Source organism: Ceratotherium simum, chromosome 19, assembly GCF_057802395.1.
Source record: "Ceratotherium simum simum isolate JZ-2026a chromosome 19, ASM5780239v1, whole genome shotgun sequence".
Classification (NCBI taxonomy): Eukaryota; Metazoa; Chordata; class Mammalia; order Perissodactyla; family Rhinocerotidae; genus Ceratotherium; species Ceratotherium simum.
In genome coordinates, this window is record NC_141918.1 from 1,108,983 (window position 1) to 1,127,049 (window position 18,067).

Here is an 18,067-nt window from a genome sequence, read left to right on the forward strand (position 1 = left end):
GTTTATCTTGTTTGGGGCTTTCTGTGCTTCCTGTACCTGGATGTCTGTTTCCTTCCTTAGGTTAGGGAAGTTTTCATCTATTAGTTCTTGAAATAGATTCTCTGCCCTCTGTCTCACTCTACTCCTTCCGGGACACCTATAACATGGATGTTAGTGCACTTGATGTTGTCCCAGAGGTCCCTTAGACTGTCCTCACTCTTTTGAATTCTTTTCTCTTTTACCTGTTCAGCTTGGGTAATTTCTTCTAGTCTTTTGTCCAGCTCTCAGATCCGTTCTTCTGTATCCTCTACTCTGCTTTTGAGTTCCTCTAATGAATTTTTCATTTCCACTATTGTATTCTTCATTTCTGATTGGTTCTTTTTTATATCTTCCATTTCTTTGTTGACATTCTCACTGAGTTCATCTATTCTTCTCCCCAGATCAGTGAGCATCGTTAACACTCTTAGTTTGAACTCTCTGTCGGGTAGGTTGCTCATTTCTGTTTCACTTAGTTCCTCTTCTGGGGTTTTGTTGTGTTCCTTTACTTGGAATGTATTCCTTTGCCTCCTCATTTTGCCTCTTTCCCTGTGCTTGTGTCTACGTATTAGGTAGGTCAGCTATGTCTCCTGCTCTTGGATAGGTGACCTTATATAAGTGATGCCTTAGGAGGCTTCCAGTGTGCTTCCCTCAGTTCTCAATGTTCCAGGGGTGACCCCTCTGTGGGCTACGTGTGTCTTTCTGTTGTGGCCTGTTTGCTCTCCCTGTAGGCGCCCAGGGAGGCCGAGTTATGCCCCTAGCCAGCTGTTGTAATGCTCAGCTGCTTGTAGTTGTTGTGGGCCCTTCAGTCTCTTTATCAGGTGTGGGGAGCCCCAGCACAGTTGGCTGCAAGTTCTAATACCACATTTGTGTTGCAGTATTTCTTTTAAGTGAGTAGGCCCCCACTGTGGCAGGTTGTTAGGCTCAGGGCCTTACAATTGCTGTAAGCCTCTAGCCTATTAGGTCTCTTGTCAGCTCTCTGAGGATTGCAGCTGGGTGGGGCTGGCCTCAGGCACAGGAGCACCCAATTAAATTTCAGGCTTTGGAAGGTGGGGCAAACCCCCTATGCGGGTCTTTGAGAAGCACAAGTCTTCTGCAGTTGACAAGCCCTGCCACCCACAGGTCCACACACACAGTCAACACAGTCCTGCCCCATGTGAGTGCCCCGACCTCCCCAAGTGGACCCAGTCTCTCCACGGCGGGAGCCCCACACACTCTGCCACCGCCCCACACTCTCCACCCGCTCCTTGTGCACACCCTGCCCTGCTCAAGTCAGCTCAGTTGCCAGGCTGCAGAGAATCCAGTCACCAATCTATGCAGGCCCACAAGTTGCCTGAGGGCTTGTTGTTGGGTGGGGCCAGTCTCTAGGGTGGGCTGCCTGCCCTGGCTGAGCTGGATTAAATCGGTGCTCTAGCAGGTGGGGCAGACCCTGGGCTAGCAGGCTCAGGGAGAACTCCAATGGCGTCTGTGTCAGCACGCCCATACCAGTCCCCAACAATGGCTGCCACCAATGTCCCAGTCCCTGGAGAGGTCTCACCTCTCACCGAGATGCACACAGGGACTACTAGGTGAGTCTCTTTTCACCACAGCACTGTGCACCTTTCTTTCTGCTGATTTTAGGATGCTTTCTGAAACGGGTGAGTTTGCGTGGGGGCCCTTTAAGAGCCTGTTTTAGTTTCTTTGTGAACCGGGTTTTCTGGGGGTGCTCCCCAATGTTTTAGTAGCAGGCACAGTCAGATATTATGCCTCTGGTCTCGATTGTGCTGGGCCCACACAATGCCCACCGCGGGGGCGCTCCCCGGCTCAGGGCCCCGCGCCTCCAGGGAGGGTGCGTACCTGTGAGCTGCTCCCGGCGGCCGTGAAGCTGGCGGCTTGTGAAGGCGGCGTTTTTCCTCTCCAGAAGGGAGTCTCTGCCTCTTCCACCTCAGTTAGGATTGTCCGTTGTTGCAGGAGTTCCTCTTATGCAGTTCTCAGTTCTGTCTCAGGGGTAATTTTTCCACGAGTAGTTGTAAATTGGCTGTGTCCACGGGAGGAGGTGAGTTCCGAGTCTGCTTACGCCGCCATCTTGACTTCCCCAATCTAACCTAAAATTTTTTATCTTGCATCTTACTTATTAACCTAAAAACTTTTTATCTTATATCCATTTTTTTTACTCATTCTTAATAATCATGTTTAGATTTAAAAAAACTTCATGAGACATTAGACAAAGTTAGCCATTAATTTCTTTTTTCTGACTAATTTTGTAACAGAGATAACATGAATTTGTTTTACTTTTAGTACACCTAGATAGAACAAAAATTTTATATTTAATGCTGATAACTCTAAAGATAGGTCTATTTTGATTAAACCGACAAACTGAAATTAGCTTTAATATCAAATATTTTCCTAGATCACATGATCCTGAAGTTCATTTGGGTTAGTTGCTACTATACTTTTGAGATTATACTTAATTTATGTAGTGCTTGTTTGTTTTTAAGCCAATTAAATAGATTTCTCTACAAATTAATTTTGATAATACTATCCAGATGTAGAAAAATATCACACATTTTCATCATACACATATAGAGACACACATACACAGAGACCCCACAGCTATTGTTTTAAAATTACTGCCATTAATCAGATACAGTAATACAAAACTTACTAGTTATGAAAGAATAGTTGGATCCAAATTTTGTTTTGGCAGCTGGAATAGAATGTACTTTATATTCTCAGGTGGCTAAAGCTTTTTACTATTTGTGGAGAAGACTTTTAAGATTTATATTTGCTCTAGACAAGTAATCCTTGGGCAAGAGAGCCTTTCTAGCAGCTTGTATTTTTAACATGGCCACTTTCTCCTTTTTTCTTGGGAATCTAGGAGGGTTTTGGATAAGAGTTCCCAGGAGGAGACATGGTAAAACTTTTACATCTCAAAGGCACAGGGAAGGAATGCAAATGCCTCCAAAAAGGACTTTGGTTTCTTAAGTCCTTGTAAGGTTTCTTACAAGCCCCTTGAGATGAATTGGTGAGGTTAGTTGTTTATCAAAGGACTTGACATATCTATCCAACCACATTTTCTCCAATTTGTGTCTTTCCCTCTGGGTACATAGTTTTATTTTAAGCCTAGTGGAGGGAAAGCCTAAAAAAAATTCCTGTCAGGAGTGGACTTTTGTTTACTGTGGTGTAGTCTTTTCTTTTAGGTACCTCTTATATCTTTAATTTTTCATTAGCTTTTTCCAACACGACTTTCAATGAAGCTATTTTGGAATTTTGAAGGCTTTGCTTTTAAGTGCACTTTTTAAATGCTCTTATCTAATGAGAACATTCCTTCTGATGGCCACTGTAGTTCCCCAGAAGGCTGGGAGCAGTTTGGTAAGACCCTAGCTGCAAATGGGATACAACCCACATTTCTGTCTGATCACATTTTGGGCCCACAACCTGATGGTCACCAAGCTAAACTTTCAGGACATGAAGCAAGCTTAGTGAGATTTTGCCATTTTTGTAAATATTTACAGCTTCTGGGCCCATAATTTTTAAACAGGTGTGCTGGAGGGTGGCACGCTTGACTCTTTAGAAATTAAAGATTGCATTCAATTAGTCTAGTCTGCAGTTCCCAAGTCTAGTGCGCAAAAAAGACAGGTTTTGAGTGTTCAAAGGGCCCCAAAGTGGCCACCGTAATTGTAAATTGTCTTTGGTATTGTTGGTTCACTGGGATAAAAATTTACAAAAGGAAGGACTATAGTTCTTAAACATAAAACCAGCTGGAGTTCTCAAAGGAGGGACTAATCCAGGAATCTTAGAAAATGAAAGTTCCATGTTAAAGAAGAGCGAGCAGCACAAGAAGACAATAGGGATGCTCCTACCAAGGGAAGCCCTCCAATTTAGTCAGAGCACTCACCAACCAGAGCACCCCCTGCCTGAGGGAAGCCCCTCAAAAACAATCTTGCTTTGAGACAACCATCTCTCAGGGAAACCCCTGTCTGATCCCAAAGGAAGGTGACAGACCTTAACCAAAAGGAGGGAGATCGAGACTAAGAGGACTCATGGCCAGAGGAGACAGCAGTCCATGGAAGCAGTGAGCACAAGGGGTTCATGTAGGTGCTGGAGGTGGGGGGGTAGTACCTGGTTCCAGGGGATGCTGGTCCACGAAGATGGGATCGCTTCTGGTCCCTTTTTCTGACACCATGCATGTTAACCTATAAAAATCAGAAACCAGTTCAACAGGAAAGTGTTTGTTTGGTATCAGAGAATTGCAATTTGGGGAGCACAGATTCAGGAAGAAATCCAATTAGTGTCCCAGTTACAGGAGAGGGGCTCAGAGTTTTTATTTAAAAAAAAGGAGGAAGATGAGATAAGATGTTTTTAAGAAGATTCATTGGTGCTGACAAGCTAACCTACTCTTGGCTCTACACGATTTGTTATTGATTCTGTTTTCAGAAAACCACGATTGTCAGTCTTGTGATCGGGGTGTCCGTTCCCCCTCTGATTTCTCAAACAATTGCTTGTAAAATAATTGCTGTTTTGGCTCACTCCAAAGCTTTGACCCAGTGCAAGGTTCAAGGATCAAAATAGAGCAGGGCAGTTCCTCTGGAATAGCTGCTCTGGCTCTATTTTAAAATGGCTCCACTTATGTCAATTTTTCAGTTTATAAACATATTAGCTTTCAAAAAGCAGTTTAAGTTCATTTGTTTTTAAGTTCAAAGTGACTAAGTCAGGTTCAAGTCAAGAATATATTTTTATGAAATAGGTTAGTAAATGAGTTTTTCAAAGGTTTAGAATTTTGCATATTTCATCCCGAGGATGTCTTTTTTATCAGGGATCTTTTTATAAAATAAATCAGTTTGTGCATTTTGCTGCTAACACACACTGCTACATACATACACTACTTGAGCCCATGATACCAGATACCAGTTATACTTGTGACGAAAATTTTATCAATGGTATTATACCTGATCAGCTTTAAATTTCTCTAACTCCTATATTTCTCCCGAATTAACAATAGGTTTTTTCATTTTGTGAATTGCTATCACTTGTGATTGTCAATTGCTTGGACACAGAATTTTTCACAAGTGATATGATTTGCACTTTATCCTTTAGAAATATTCTTACAGTTGAAACACTCATCCTATATGTCTGTACAGTATTTTTCATTTTCTTATCACTTTCATTTAAAAATATATCTATTTTTATTTTCATCATAATCATATGTCCCTTTTTTTTTTTGGTGAGGAAGATTAGCCCTGAACTAACATCCATTGTCAATACTCCTCTTTTTGCTGAGGAAGATTGGCCCTGGGCTAATATCCGTGCAGATCTTCCTCCGCTTTATATGGGCCGCCACCAGAGCATGGCTTGACAAGTGGTGCGTAGGTCCGTACCCGGGATATGAACCTCAGGCTGCCAAAGTGGAGTGTGCAAACTTAACCACTAGGCCACCAGGACAGCCCTCATATGTCCCTTTGTACTGGCATTTAAGCCTCTCATTTCCTTTTTTACTTAATTGGAACAGATGGTGGATCAGTCAAGATAGTTCAATTTATGTTGTAGTAACAAAAAATGTCAAAATCTCAATGATTTGACACAACTAAAGTTACTTAGTTGCTCATGTTACATGTCTCTTGTGGGTCGATGGTGGAGGTGGGGATCTGCTCCACCATGTCATTTCTCACTATCCTCCACTGGCTCCATTTCACATGATGCTTCAGAGGAAAAGGGGGAAGAATTGATCACTGGCAGTTAAATTCTTCCCCTCCAAATGGCATGAGTTACTTTCCCTCACATTTTATTGGCCAAATCAAGGCACATCACCACTCTTAACTTCAAGGAGGTGGGGAAGTCCAGTCCTTTGTGTACTTATAAATAGAGAAGAACAAGCTCTCGGTAAACATTGATAATAGTCTACCATACACTGGGATTTTACTTTTCTTAAACACTCAAATCTAAGCATGAGCACATAACACATGCATTGGCAGGTAAACATGCAAGGTTATGGCTGGGACTAAAATGACCACACTTACAATCTGTGGATGACAGGCAGAGTTGATGTACTTTGCTCTAAATGGAGACTTGGTGTGTATCTGTGAGGGTACTTTAGTTGAAAATACATTGTCTTCAGTAACACGAGGCAGGCATGGCCTCCTCTGCATGACCTTCAGATTTCCCGTGATCCACACCTGTCTCAGGAGAGCTGGTTGGTCAGGTCAGCGTGACCTCAGAGAAACTTCCCTGCTGCTTTCTGGCTGCTCAGAAGGGTGAACCTAGGCCCACTCTGTGAAGCTGACAGGAAAGCAATGAAGAAGACATTACCGATTTTACTAAAATAATAATTATTTTTAAAAGGCTTTGGCCCAGTGGCATGAGGTTAAATTCTTGGCCTTAACATCACAAATTCAGAAATGGCTGCATTTACCTTTTGTTAGTTTAAAATAAATAATCCTCCAGACCAATGTTTAGGGGTGGGTCAAAATGGTGTTTATAGAGCCTTCAAGGGCTCTGAAAACTTCCTGTAAATGTGTTTATTTTAAAAGTACTTAAACTTAGACATTAGTTGTAGCCCTACCCCATTTTCCCAAACATTCAGACACTGTTTTCATACAATGTAAACCTCTAATTTGCTGAGATTGTTAAAAGTTAACAAGCATGGAAGAGATAAACTGTGGAAAGAAGTTACCTCACTTTTATTTCTGCAGAGATTTGAATATTGTTTCTGAAGTCCTTAAACACAGGGATGCCCAGTTAGAATCAAGCTCTCCTCCCTCCCTCCCGTCCTGTTTTCTCACTTCCTCTCTTGCTTTCTCTCGCTTTCTGTCTCTCTCTTTCTCTCATGCTACCTTTCTCACTCTCTTTTTACTACTCTTGTTTTCTTTTTATCTTCTTTCATTCTTTGAATTAACAAGAGATAAACAGCTCTTTCTGAAGTGAAATGTTTAGCTTAGCATCCTAGCACTTAACCTTATATTATTTGACTAATATTCTCTGGAGAATGATTTGAGCATTACAGAAATATATGGAAGGTACTCACACTAAATTGTTCCTGTCTTTAATTAGATAATGATTATGTGATTTGTAATTTGAAAAAAAACTTGAAATGTAAGCAATAATTAATTAAAAGTTTACTATTTCTTTTTTTTTCCTTTGAACTTCCTATTTCTTGGGAAGGAGATAGGATATAATTTTGTACTGTTAAATAAATCCTGGCGGGAGCTGGACTTAATATGAAGGACAATCACGTAGGTTAATCAAGTGACACTTTGTAAACTCCTCTCACCAGGTTGCCTCAGCATCCTTGCTGATTCAGGTAGCCCTTTTCTATGACATGACTGCTTTCTCAACTTAGTCTTCTCAATTTCCTAATCTTTCTGGCATAAAACAGATCTCACTGAAGGTTAACTTTCTTTCTCTATGTAATTTCCTAAAAGAATTTTTTTTTTCTCAAGTTATACAAATAATTTCTGTTCACTAACAGGAAGTAAATACATTTTTAAAGCGAAAAGAAATACAGCTTCTGAATGGCCCAATTATAATCAAAATAAATTCTAGCACATTTCCACCAGATGGCACCCGCCTTTTGAACTTTGGAAAGAGACTCTGAAGGCTGAGGAAAACCACTCTCATTTTAGAATTGGGATTGGTTCTACAAAACTTCCAGTCAATGGAAGTGAATCAATAGAAGATAATACTTAACCTATTCAAAGATGCTTCCAAAATAAAATGCACAATTAAATAATATGTTTAATTTGGGAAAAATTAAGTCTATGCAAATAAAGCCAATCCCAGTTTAACCTGAACTCCCCAGGACTTAAGTTCCACTAAGTTTTAATTTTGATATGATCTTTTTAACCAGCTTTCATTCTGAGTGCCTCCTTTAACTTTTAAGAATGCATAGCAATCAGAGTATATTTAGCAACTAAGTGTCCTAAATGAAGACTTGATTTAATTTGTAAATCAATCGTCAACTTGCCAGTCAAAAATTCCTTGGTAAACCCTTTAACATGTTGTCTAAAACCATGGGGTTGGCTGTGTGGGTCTTCCAGGCTAAACAACATGGGGCCAATCTTCCTGTCCGTGAAGATTTTAGAATCTCTAACTCTCACACTGTCCTTGCTGCTCCTCTTCGGTGGCCTTTTCGTGTGGATCAGAACACAACATACCCTACCAGATGTTACCCCAACACAATCAGTCAGCAGAAAAGCATCCGGTTTCACTAAAGACATTAATTTTTACTGAGTAGGATCAAAATTTGATGATGTCTTTTGCTTTCTTTGGAGTTTTATTCACTGATGATAAACAAGCATGCGGAGAACTCAGGAAGAGGTCTTTGACGTTTCGAGAGAACAAGAGCAAGTGAGAGACATCCATCTAAAAATATACATTTGAGGCTACAAGACAAGGCTTCTTGTAGTTCTTGCTGCTCATATGTGATAGCCTATGTCTCAAGGTTGGTAAATTCAGTAAATGTATTGAAGACTTTTGGGAGGGGGGAGTATAAAACATTCTAACTTAGCTGGAGCTAGGAAGTTTTTCAAAAATCACTTCTTGGGCCGGCCCCGTGGCTTAGCGGTTAAGTGCGTGCGCTCCGCTACTGGCAGCCCGGGTTCGGATCCTGGGCGCGCACCAACGCACTGCTTCTCTGGCCATGCGGAGACCGAGTCCCACATACAGCAACTAGACGGATGTGCAACTACGACACACAACTATCTACTGGGGCTTTGGGGGCAAAAAAAAAGGAGGAGGATTGGCAATAGATGTTAGCTCAGAGCCGGTCTTCCTCAGCAAAAAGAGGAGGATTAGCATGGATGTTAGCTCAGGCTAATCTTCCTCAAAAAAAAAAAGAAAAAATCACTTCTATGACACTTACCATATACTTGCTTAAAAGTGAGATCTTCATGTTTTCCCACGATCCTCTACACATGGATGCTGGGTTTGATAGTAATTTTTTCTCATCTCTGAATTTGCTCAAGACTAAAGTAATTAATATCTCATCTTATAAGATGAAATGGAATGAAAGAAATTTATGGTTTTTGTAGTGGTATTCTTTCTTCAACTATTAAGTTATTTATTTTCTCCTAGTATAGCTCATATTTGAGAAAAATGTCACAAAATTTGATTTCTAAAAGGAAAGTATCAATTGTAATATTTGATGGGCTCATAGAAGATGTATTTCTGATAAAGTACCTAGAAAATTCTATGGGAAACATTATTTGCTTCTGCCATAATAAGAACATCTTAACAATCTGTCCACATGATTGCCAGATTTAACAAATAAAAATACGAGATGCTCAGTTAAGTTTGAATTTCAAATAAGTAATACACAAGTTTTTAGTATAAGCATATCCCAGGCAATATTTGGACATACTTATATTTTTAAAAAAGAACTATTTGTGGTTTATCTGAAATTCAGATTTAACTGGGTGTCCTGTACTTTGTCTGGCGACTCCACCTGGTCGGTGACTCTTCTAGGTGTGATGCTCCTCCACAGTTGCCACAGCAAGGACTGTGGAAAACCTTCCACACAGACGTGTCCCTCAGACCATTTGACCTTTCTGTTAGCATCTTACCCTCCCAGTGGGGGCTCCTAGTCTTAAGAAATGAACCACTGTAATTTGCTGTCCTTAGGAAGATTCCATGCTAATTTCATTTGGAATCGTGGAGCCAAAGTGGTAGAAAGCTGCCGGAGTGGTTCCTGGATTTCCCTAAGAGTGTCCCCAGAAGAAGAGTTAGTGCCTGCAGTAGCTCTCCAAACTTCAGCTCCCAGGGTTGCATTAAATACACTCCCTGAGACCCTGGGTTGTGAGTATTCAGTCTAACCTTCATTTTTATCTTACCGAGCAAGAAACAGACCTGGGAAGAAGATAACTAGCATATGTTCATCATATTTTTACCTGTCCCCTCCACACCCCCTTCCTTGCAATGGAGAACGGCTACAGAGAGTATAAATTTATCCTGCCAGTCACAGAGAGTTTGTCTGGGAAGAGTTATGAAACCAATCCTGTATTGTTTCTTTTCCCTATTAGCAGAGGAAATAGCATGGGCCTTAGGCATGTATTCAAATGTGCATCCTGGTTCTCACATCTGTTTATCTCGCTCAAGGTAACCTATAAACCTTCTTTCAGAAATATTGCAAAATAAATCTTTCTTGAGAAAGAGGATAAAGGAAAACTATAGCATTAAAAACCTCCCTTATAGCAGACTTATAAATATTTAACTTTGCTTTAATATATACTTTTAAAAATATCTGACAGTCAGTTATGCGTATAGCATTATATTCAGCATTACTAGGTGTAATGGGTATACAAAGATAGATAATCAGAATTCTTACCTCACCTGAGGTTATGATCTAACAGGAAAGGCTGGTCTATGGATCAGTTAAGCAGTGATGCAAAGTAGTGTATGCACAAGAGTCACTGTCAGTCCTGGAAGAACAAATGTACCCAGTTCACTGAAGCAGGAAGTCCAAGGCTGAGTGGACCTGGAGGGGTGGACTCCATGTGAATCAGTGAGTGGGATGGAAAACAGCATGAAGGAAGCCTGAGGAAGAGAAGGGGCACTTGAAGGTCAATGAGAACTAGGTCTAGATGGAGGAGAGGACCCCTGTTGAGGCAAATGTGGAGAAAATTTGCACAAGAATAATGATGCAATATTACAGCAAGGTAAGGAGTTTGTACGTGGTCCTCTTGGCCATGAGGAGCTATTGGAGATTTTTGAGTTATGGAATGACATGATCAAAGTGCTCTGGCCACAATCCGTAAGTTGCAGAGGAGGGAAAAAGACGGATTTTGTACAGTGTAGGTATGAGGTGGTTGTGCACACTCACTTAGTGTTAGTCTGAAAGCCAACAAAAGATTTCTTAATGCCTGTAAATCAGTAAATGTAAAACACACACAAAGGTACACAGACATGCATATAACATGCGTGTGAAGCGTACTCTCTGCTTCCCAAATTATTCTCCACTATGCTATAGTCCCCAGGAGAAGCACGCTGAAAGCTGAAGGAGTTTCTTACGTTATCTCTGTTCCTTCACGTGACTGCGTCTAGGTTGAGCTGTACATCATGTTCATACTGTTTTCTGATGTTCCATCATCACTGTATTGCAAAGGGGGAGGGTGGGGGACTACAGCCCTTCTTGTACAGGAAGAGTTTTTTATTTTTATTTTTAATTCTGCAAGGCTTCATGATTATAAATAAATTAAAACCAGAAAGAGTGGTCTCTCTTTGTTTGACATAATTAAAAATGTCTTCCAAGTGACATGGTTAAGTGTTAAAGGAAATTCTAGCTGCAGTCAATTCCAGAACAATTCCTAAAGACTTTAGGAATGCAAAACCCATTTGTTGTATGCAAGTGGAAAATAAGTTTTATTTTTTTAAAAACATATGCATTTTAAAGAAAAAGCAAATAAATACAGCATGGTGAGGTCTCTGATGCTTTCAGTATAAAAAGAGATTATATGGTAAATAACACACAGATTTGGAGCTTGGTTCTAACTAGTTTTTCCTGTGTTGTAAAAAATAGTTCCAGAGTCCTGAGAGAAAACAGAATGGGACTAATGTTATTCTTAAAAAATCTTTGACATTCCAAAACAGATTTCCTGTGACTGTAGTACCCATAACTTGTTTTTATTACTGCTTGCAGGTTAATCTTGATTTTTATTGTTGTCTTCACTCCAAAGTCCTCTAGGCTATGTCTCCACAATGAAATCAAAAGTAGAGATGGAAACTGGATTAATCCACATACTTGCCTCAAATCTCTTATGGCTTTGGCTAATCAAGAAGTCTATCTCTGTATTAGTCGGGGTTCTTTAGAGAAACAGAACTCATGAGATATATTGGCACTGGGGGAACCAATGGTATAAGTCCCAGTCCAAGTGGAAAGGTGTGAGAACCAGGAGCTCTGATGTCTGATGGCAGAAAATGGATATCTCAGCTCATTAGGTGGAGAAAGGGAATTTGCCCTTTCCATGTCTTTTTGTTCCATTCGAGCCCTCAATGAATTGGATGACATCTGTTCGCATTGTTGAGTGCAGTTGCCTTTACTCAATCTACAGATTCATGTGTTAATCTCTTCCAGAAATACCCTCACAGACACACCCAGAAATAATGCTTTACCAGCTATCTGGGTGTCCCTTAGCTCAGTCAAGTTGACACATAAAATTAACCACCACAATCTCAATGGCCTTAGCGTGTGAGCAGATAATTCAAATATGGCTCAAATAGTGATCTTTCAGAAGACATTTAACACTCCTTCTGTCCCGAAATAGCATTCAACTGTATGCCAACTTATATTTGGAAGTGGTGTGGAAGACAAAGATTTAGTTAGTCCATTATGTATGTACTTACCATTCTGATACGTGCTATGAAGGAAAATTGTAGAATGCTATTAGAAAATCAAGCAGGAGAAAATTTATATATGCTTGGGGATTCCCTGAGGAAGTGATATGTAAGCTGAAATTGAAAGACTGATCAGTTCTAGCTAAAGAAGATGAGGAGCAGGAAAGGAAGCCTGCCAGGCAGAGGACCTGAAGCCAGAGGAAGCTAGCACATGAGGAATGAGTAGGGTAACCCAGTGCTGCTGGGACTCAGAAACACTAGTGGATTACAGAGTTTTTCACAATTATTCATTCTGTATCTGCCCTTGGATGCCTCCTTGCTCCACTGACTTTGAGTCTTGGCCATATGACATTCTTTGAACCATGGATACGAGTGGACATGACATTTTTTATGTGTGAACTAAAGCTTTAAATGCAATGGTATGGGTTGGCTGGGGCCTTCTTTTTCCTTCTCTCTGCACTGATAACACAGCATGCACTGGAGAGGACTGATCCCTGTGGCCTTCATCCCCAAATGTGAAGACAGTGGTGAGAATCATATTTCCCCCACAGCCTGGAGAAGAGTCACAGAGATTTAGCTGGCCCAGAGTTGACATGTAATGTGAGTGACACCTTTTTTAAGCATTAAGGACCCTTCTATCCAGGAACAAGAGTCAATGGGCAGCCAGAGCACATATCTGCTATTTCTTGTGATGACTAAAGGCAATCACTGTTCTAAAAGCTCAACACTAGGGGCTTCTGTATCCAGTGCTAGTTGGATGGAGGTCAAGGGCCCCCAGGGAGTCGTAACAGATGGGACAGGACCCTTGTCTTTCAACGGCAGTGGAAGGACATCAGATCAAAGTGTTTACACCCTCTAAAGTCCTCAGACCTCACCCAGTTTTTGTCTCTGGTGACAATCAAATCATGAAGTCATCATAATGGCAAATAGTGTCTCTTGCTCAATGAAAAATAATTGGAGTGTATTACCTTTCTGTAATGATATGAATAGGACAAATAAAAAAAAATTGTCAAAGTAGATCTGGCTATTTAGTTAAATGAGAAGAGAAATGTGGAAGGCCAGTATTTTCTGAAAAGCCTTGTTATTCATCAAGTTCCATTTGGTATTCGTTGGCGGGAAGAACAAGAAAGATGTATCGAATTCCCTACTGTTGAACTTAGTGGTATCTCAATAACATCATCAGGGCATGGCTTTTTTGTCTCCACACTCATCTGGCCTGATATGAGGAAGCTACTAATCCATTTTTCATGTCTAAATAATTTCCAAAATGACTTAATATTTTTGTTTATATTCCCAGATTTTCTCAGTCAGTTCCCCTGTATTTCAGACTGTGTGTATATACGATGCCAAAGCACCTAGTAAATTCAGTGAAAAAGCTCCACACATTTGTCCTGTCTTTGAGTGTGGTTTTGACAAAAAGCCTTGTTGATTGATGATGGCTCTTGTTCCAGTCTACTGAGCACTTGTGTAGACATCACCTCTTATCCTGCCAAAAGACAGTTTGGGGAATTTTTTCTTGACTTAAATGATTTTTCAATGTCCACTATGTAGGTATAGACAATTTCCTCATAATGCCTGGCTTGTAGATAATGAAGGAAAAATTCACTCTAATCATCATAATATTTGGAAATATCCAGACAATTTGTTGCATTTTTCTCTTTATATTCAATAATTTTGTATTGATTAGATGTTCACATATTCGTATATAAATTCTTAGTAAAACAAAGCTGTGAAATAAACTAATTTTCTCATAATGGAATAACCAGAATTTTTAAGTATATAGAAATTAAAGCACTAAAATCCATCATCACGTCTAAAATGCTTTTCAAGTGGTAAAATCATCACTAAACCATGAAAAGATACATTCTTAACTGTTGATTATCAGACCTAAATAGGTTACTAACAAAAATGTTAAGATTAACAGCTTTCGGTTTCTGATTTTACATGTAAGATTTCTCCTATTTTTTTTAAGAAAAATAATTCTTTGGTGAGAAATGTCTTCTCTGAAGAATATTAGCTTACTTCCTGAGGATATATTAGGTAGTTCTTAATGCCTTTTTTCATTTCCTTCTCTTGAGTTATGGGGTCTCAAATCTGATGCTTAACATTTATACTCTTGAAATTTGAGGCTAGTGAGATATAATTATTTCTTATCCAAACTCTCTGAAGTTAGTACCTGCTGAGCTTTGTGGGACAATGTTTTAGTGAGGCAGCGATGCACAGGATGGAGTCTTCCACATTGAACTCTGGGGAAGGTGCCCATTCTCCCTAGTTTAGTGGAACCACTGCAATAAACACTTGGGGGTAAGAATAAGAGAGAAAGGATTGAATGGAAATTTCCAAGACTTTGCTAGCAATAAAATGTTTTAATGAGGACATTTTCCAGAGTTATCTGATTCTTGGGTACAGTAAATTCTCTGGTAGAATTCTATGGAAAATAGTCTACAGTAGTAAGGGTTTGTGTTAATGGGCTCTGGAACAGAGGCAACAAAATGTTCTCTCTCTCTCTTTTTGGTTTGTTCCAAGCGTAATCTTTAGTCAGAATTCTTGCTCCTGACTTCACCCCTGAGTCTGTTTTGAGAGTGGGCTTAATGAAAACTTAACATTTTTTTGCTTATGTTTTTGATTGCTGGAGATATCCTATAGATGAATAATACTTGAGGCAGTAAAAATAAAAGTTCTTGGTTCTGTGTGAGCAAGGTAACTTTTCCTCACTATTTTCAGGAATTATTCTTTACCATCTCGAAGTCCATTTTTTTTCCAGAAATGTTTTTTTGAAAATATAAACAAATCATGTCAAGGATGTTGTAAAGTCATGTCTGAGGAACGCAAAAGCAAGTAAGTGTCTTGATTCTGGCTCCTTGGGAATATGAGTAAGAGGGGGAGCAAAGGATGAGTCACTTTTGTCGTCCAAAAAACTGAAAACTTACTGAACATTTTCAAAAACAGCAAGTGTCATTGAAATTTCTGAGAATATGTAATGGAATTTATATGCTCTGGTTTTTTAAGAAATATACATTTATTGCATATATTTAGAAAATACAGGAAAGGAAAAAGAAGAAACTATCCAGTCAAAATCTCACAGAGATAAATAATGTTAACATTTTGGATTTTTTTCTTTTAAATTTTTTTTTCATGAAATTCTTTAAAAGTTTCAATACTTATACCCTTAAAATCCTAGGAGATGAATAATATTAGGGTAATTTTTATTTTATTTTATTTTTTAAAGTAAAACAAACACTTTTTTTGTACCATTATCTTTGGTTTAGTGCTTCTTTGAGAATGATGCTTGATTTATTTCTCTTAAGGGTGGACTTTTTAAGAAGAAACTATACCCAAATTTTTTTAAGTATGCTATTTCTTTAGATACAGAATTTTGAATCTCAATCCAATATTTCTAATAAACTCAGAGCTATGAAGACAGGATTCTCTTGTATTTGTCTTTTTAAGAGGAAGACAACGGTGGAGCAAATTAACATTGAGAATGAAATACGAACACTCAGAATTCTGCATAAACGTTTTTTATTCAGGATTATTCCACGGGCTTCAATATTTTCTTAAAATCGTCATGAATCTTAGACTTCATTGGATCATTCCAGACGTCAGCTTTTTCACCATCAATGTGAAGAATCATTGACCCAAGATATCTACTCCCTTTCCTTTTGGGACAGGTCAGAGGGGGAGGTGAGAAGAGGGGCCAAGTGCTATTGAGTCTAGCACTTCAGTCCAGTTATCACTGTTTTTTTCAGGGACCAAAGAGGGAACTTTTAATTGCAGCCAACTCTCTCAAAATACTTGTTTTGGGTGACAAAGGGAAATAAAATGAGCGTGCATGAGTCACTCTACATTCCTTAAAGTTTCTTGCAAAACAATATTCCTAAGGAGGGGAGGTAGTATCATCTTTATCTTGAAAGAACACACCTTAAGTAATCGAATTATAGTGTGAAAGTTTAAGACATTTCAATTTAATCAGGGGTTCTAGCATAGCCTCTCGTGTAGTGAGGATCCGCCACAGCAAAGTAGCAGAAGTTCTGGAGTTTATGGTACACTCCTGAGAAATCCAGCTGTCGGTGGCAGCTTGAGACTTCTGTACCCAAAGCTCCACTGTCGTGTTGATGCCGTGGTTTCTAAGGGGGAAGAAGAAAGGGCTTTTGACCAGCGCCAGGCACTTTTCCCTTGAAAAAGATGTGCAAAAGTTGGGTTAGGGAGTAATAGAGTTTATTGGAAATGCTTCATTGAGGAGCCTCGTGAACCAAGCCAGAGCCTGCCCCCATCATTTCCCTGAAGAAATAGTCCTCGAAGGAGAGGCAATCTTGAGTTTGAGAAGGTTTCTTTCTATGCAGGCTCAGAATGTGCTCTGCAGGACAGTCATTGGGTAGCTTCATATTAGTAAATTAGTTGTCCGCTTCAGCTGATGTAATTATTTACATGCTTTATAATTGGATATACCAACTATTAAAGAGTAATACAATTGTCAGAGTGTCATGAATTGATTAGAAGGAAGAGATTTAGGAAAACTAAATGATGAGACCCATTTTAGATAGTTTCTGCACAAAAAGTAGAAACGCAATCAAAAGAAAGAAAGTGTGGTTGAAAAGTACCTTGTGCAAGTCTATATAGAATAGACGTTTCCTAAATTGGATGAAAATAGATGTGTCAGTTTCCGTTCCCCATTAGCCTGGAAAAATCAGACATATCACAAGAAAGAAAAGTTTAGACTTTGGGATAGGCTAAAACTCGTAGTATTACAATTTAAATTTTTATTTTATCAGCAAATTTTTTAAAAGGAAAAGGGACAACAATGAAGCTGATCTTTTCTCTTAGGGAATAAGGCTTCCCATACTATTTTTCATAGTTTTGAAAAGGTGAAAACTGTTTTTCTAATATACTTAGTAAATTTCTGGTCAAATTTAATAAAGAGAAAGTATCGTTTTTCTTATTAGACAGCTGTTAGCCATTAAAATAATGGACTTTGAACTTCAATCTTTAAAACGTGCAAATATTTATACATCTGCAACTTAGGAAAAATGTTTTTACAACGCTGCTTAACAAAAACTTTTAATCTTTGCTTTATTTTTATATTATTGTAACATTTCAGGTATCTTTTAAGAGAGAGTTTAAGCTTCCAGCTTACAATAATATTGATTGTGTCCAGCCAAAATCTGAGGTAGCTTAGTGATTAAAGATCACTTAGTCAAAGCTGGCTACTGTGTATTTGACTGTTATCTTTTCGGGCATGTTCTTATTATAGCTTCATTTATTCACAAAAAATTATGAAGTGTTATATTATCAATTGAAAATTTGACATTTTTATATGAAATAGAAAATTTTAAATTATCTAATAATCTTGATTTGACTAGAGAGTCAACAGAGATGGTCCATTAGAATCACATTTTTGTATCACCCATTACTTAGAGTCTATCTTTTCACTCATTTATTAAACCTTCTGTAATGCCCACCAGGGGCCAGACACGATGTTAGGAGATATGCTTACAGAGATAACAAGAAATAGTCCTTGTCCCTAAGCAGTTGAGAATAAATTATAGTAATACGGTATTATAAGTGCTATAATAAGTATCTGCAGAGGATGTCATTGGAGTAGAGGGTGAGACAGAACAAGGGTATTCAGTGCAATTTGGGTACGGAGGTAAGGACACAGTTCTAAGAAAAGATGACAATCTGATATTTGGATGCTGAGTATACAATTTCTGTTGTGGCTGAAGGCCAGACTCATCTTTTCCATGCTAGA

At 39.0% G+C, this 18,067-nt stretch overlaps 1 protein-coding gene across 12 annotated transcripts in view; it reads left to right on the top strand.

Moving 5' to 3' along the window:
- Positions 1 to 1,447: 1,447 nt before the first annotated feature.
- The window catches only part of LOC147914484 (uncharacterized), a 107,968-nt gene continuing 91,348 nt past the window's right edge, over positions 1,448 to 18,067 (top strand). For all 12 annotated transcript variants that reach the window (XR_015555207.1, XR_015555208.1, XR_015555206.1 and 9 more), the window contains exon 1: positions 1,448 to 1,583. Coding sequence is in view for 3 of the 12 variants with exons in the window: in XM_087443778.1 (XP_087299904.1) it covers positions 1,526 to 1,583 (58 nt within the window). In the remaining 9 variants the exon portion in view is untranslated. The remainder of the gene's footprint in view (positions 1,584 to 18,067) is intronic.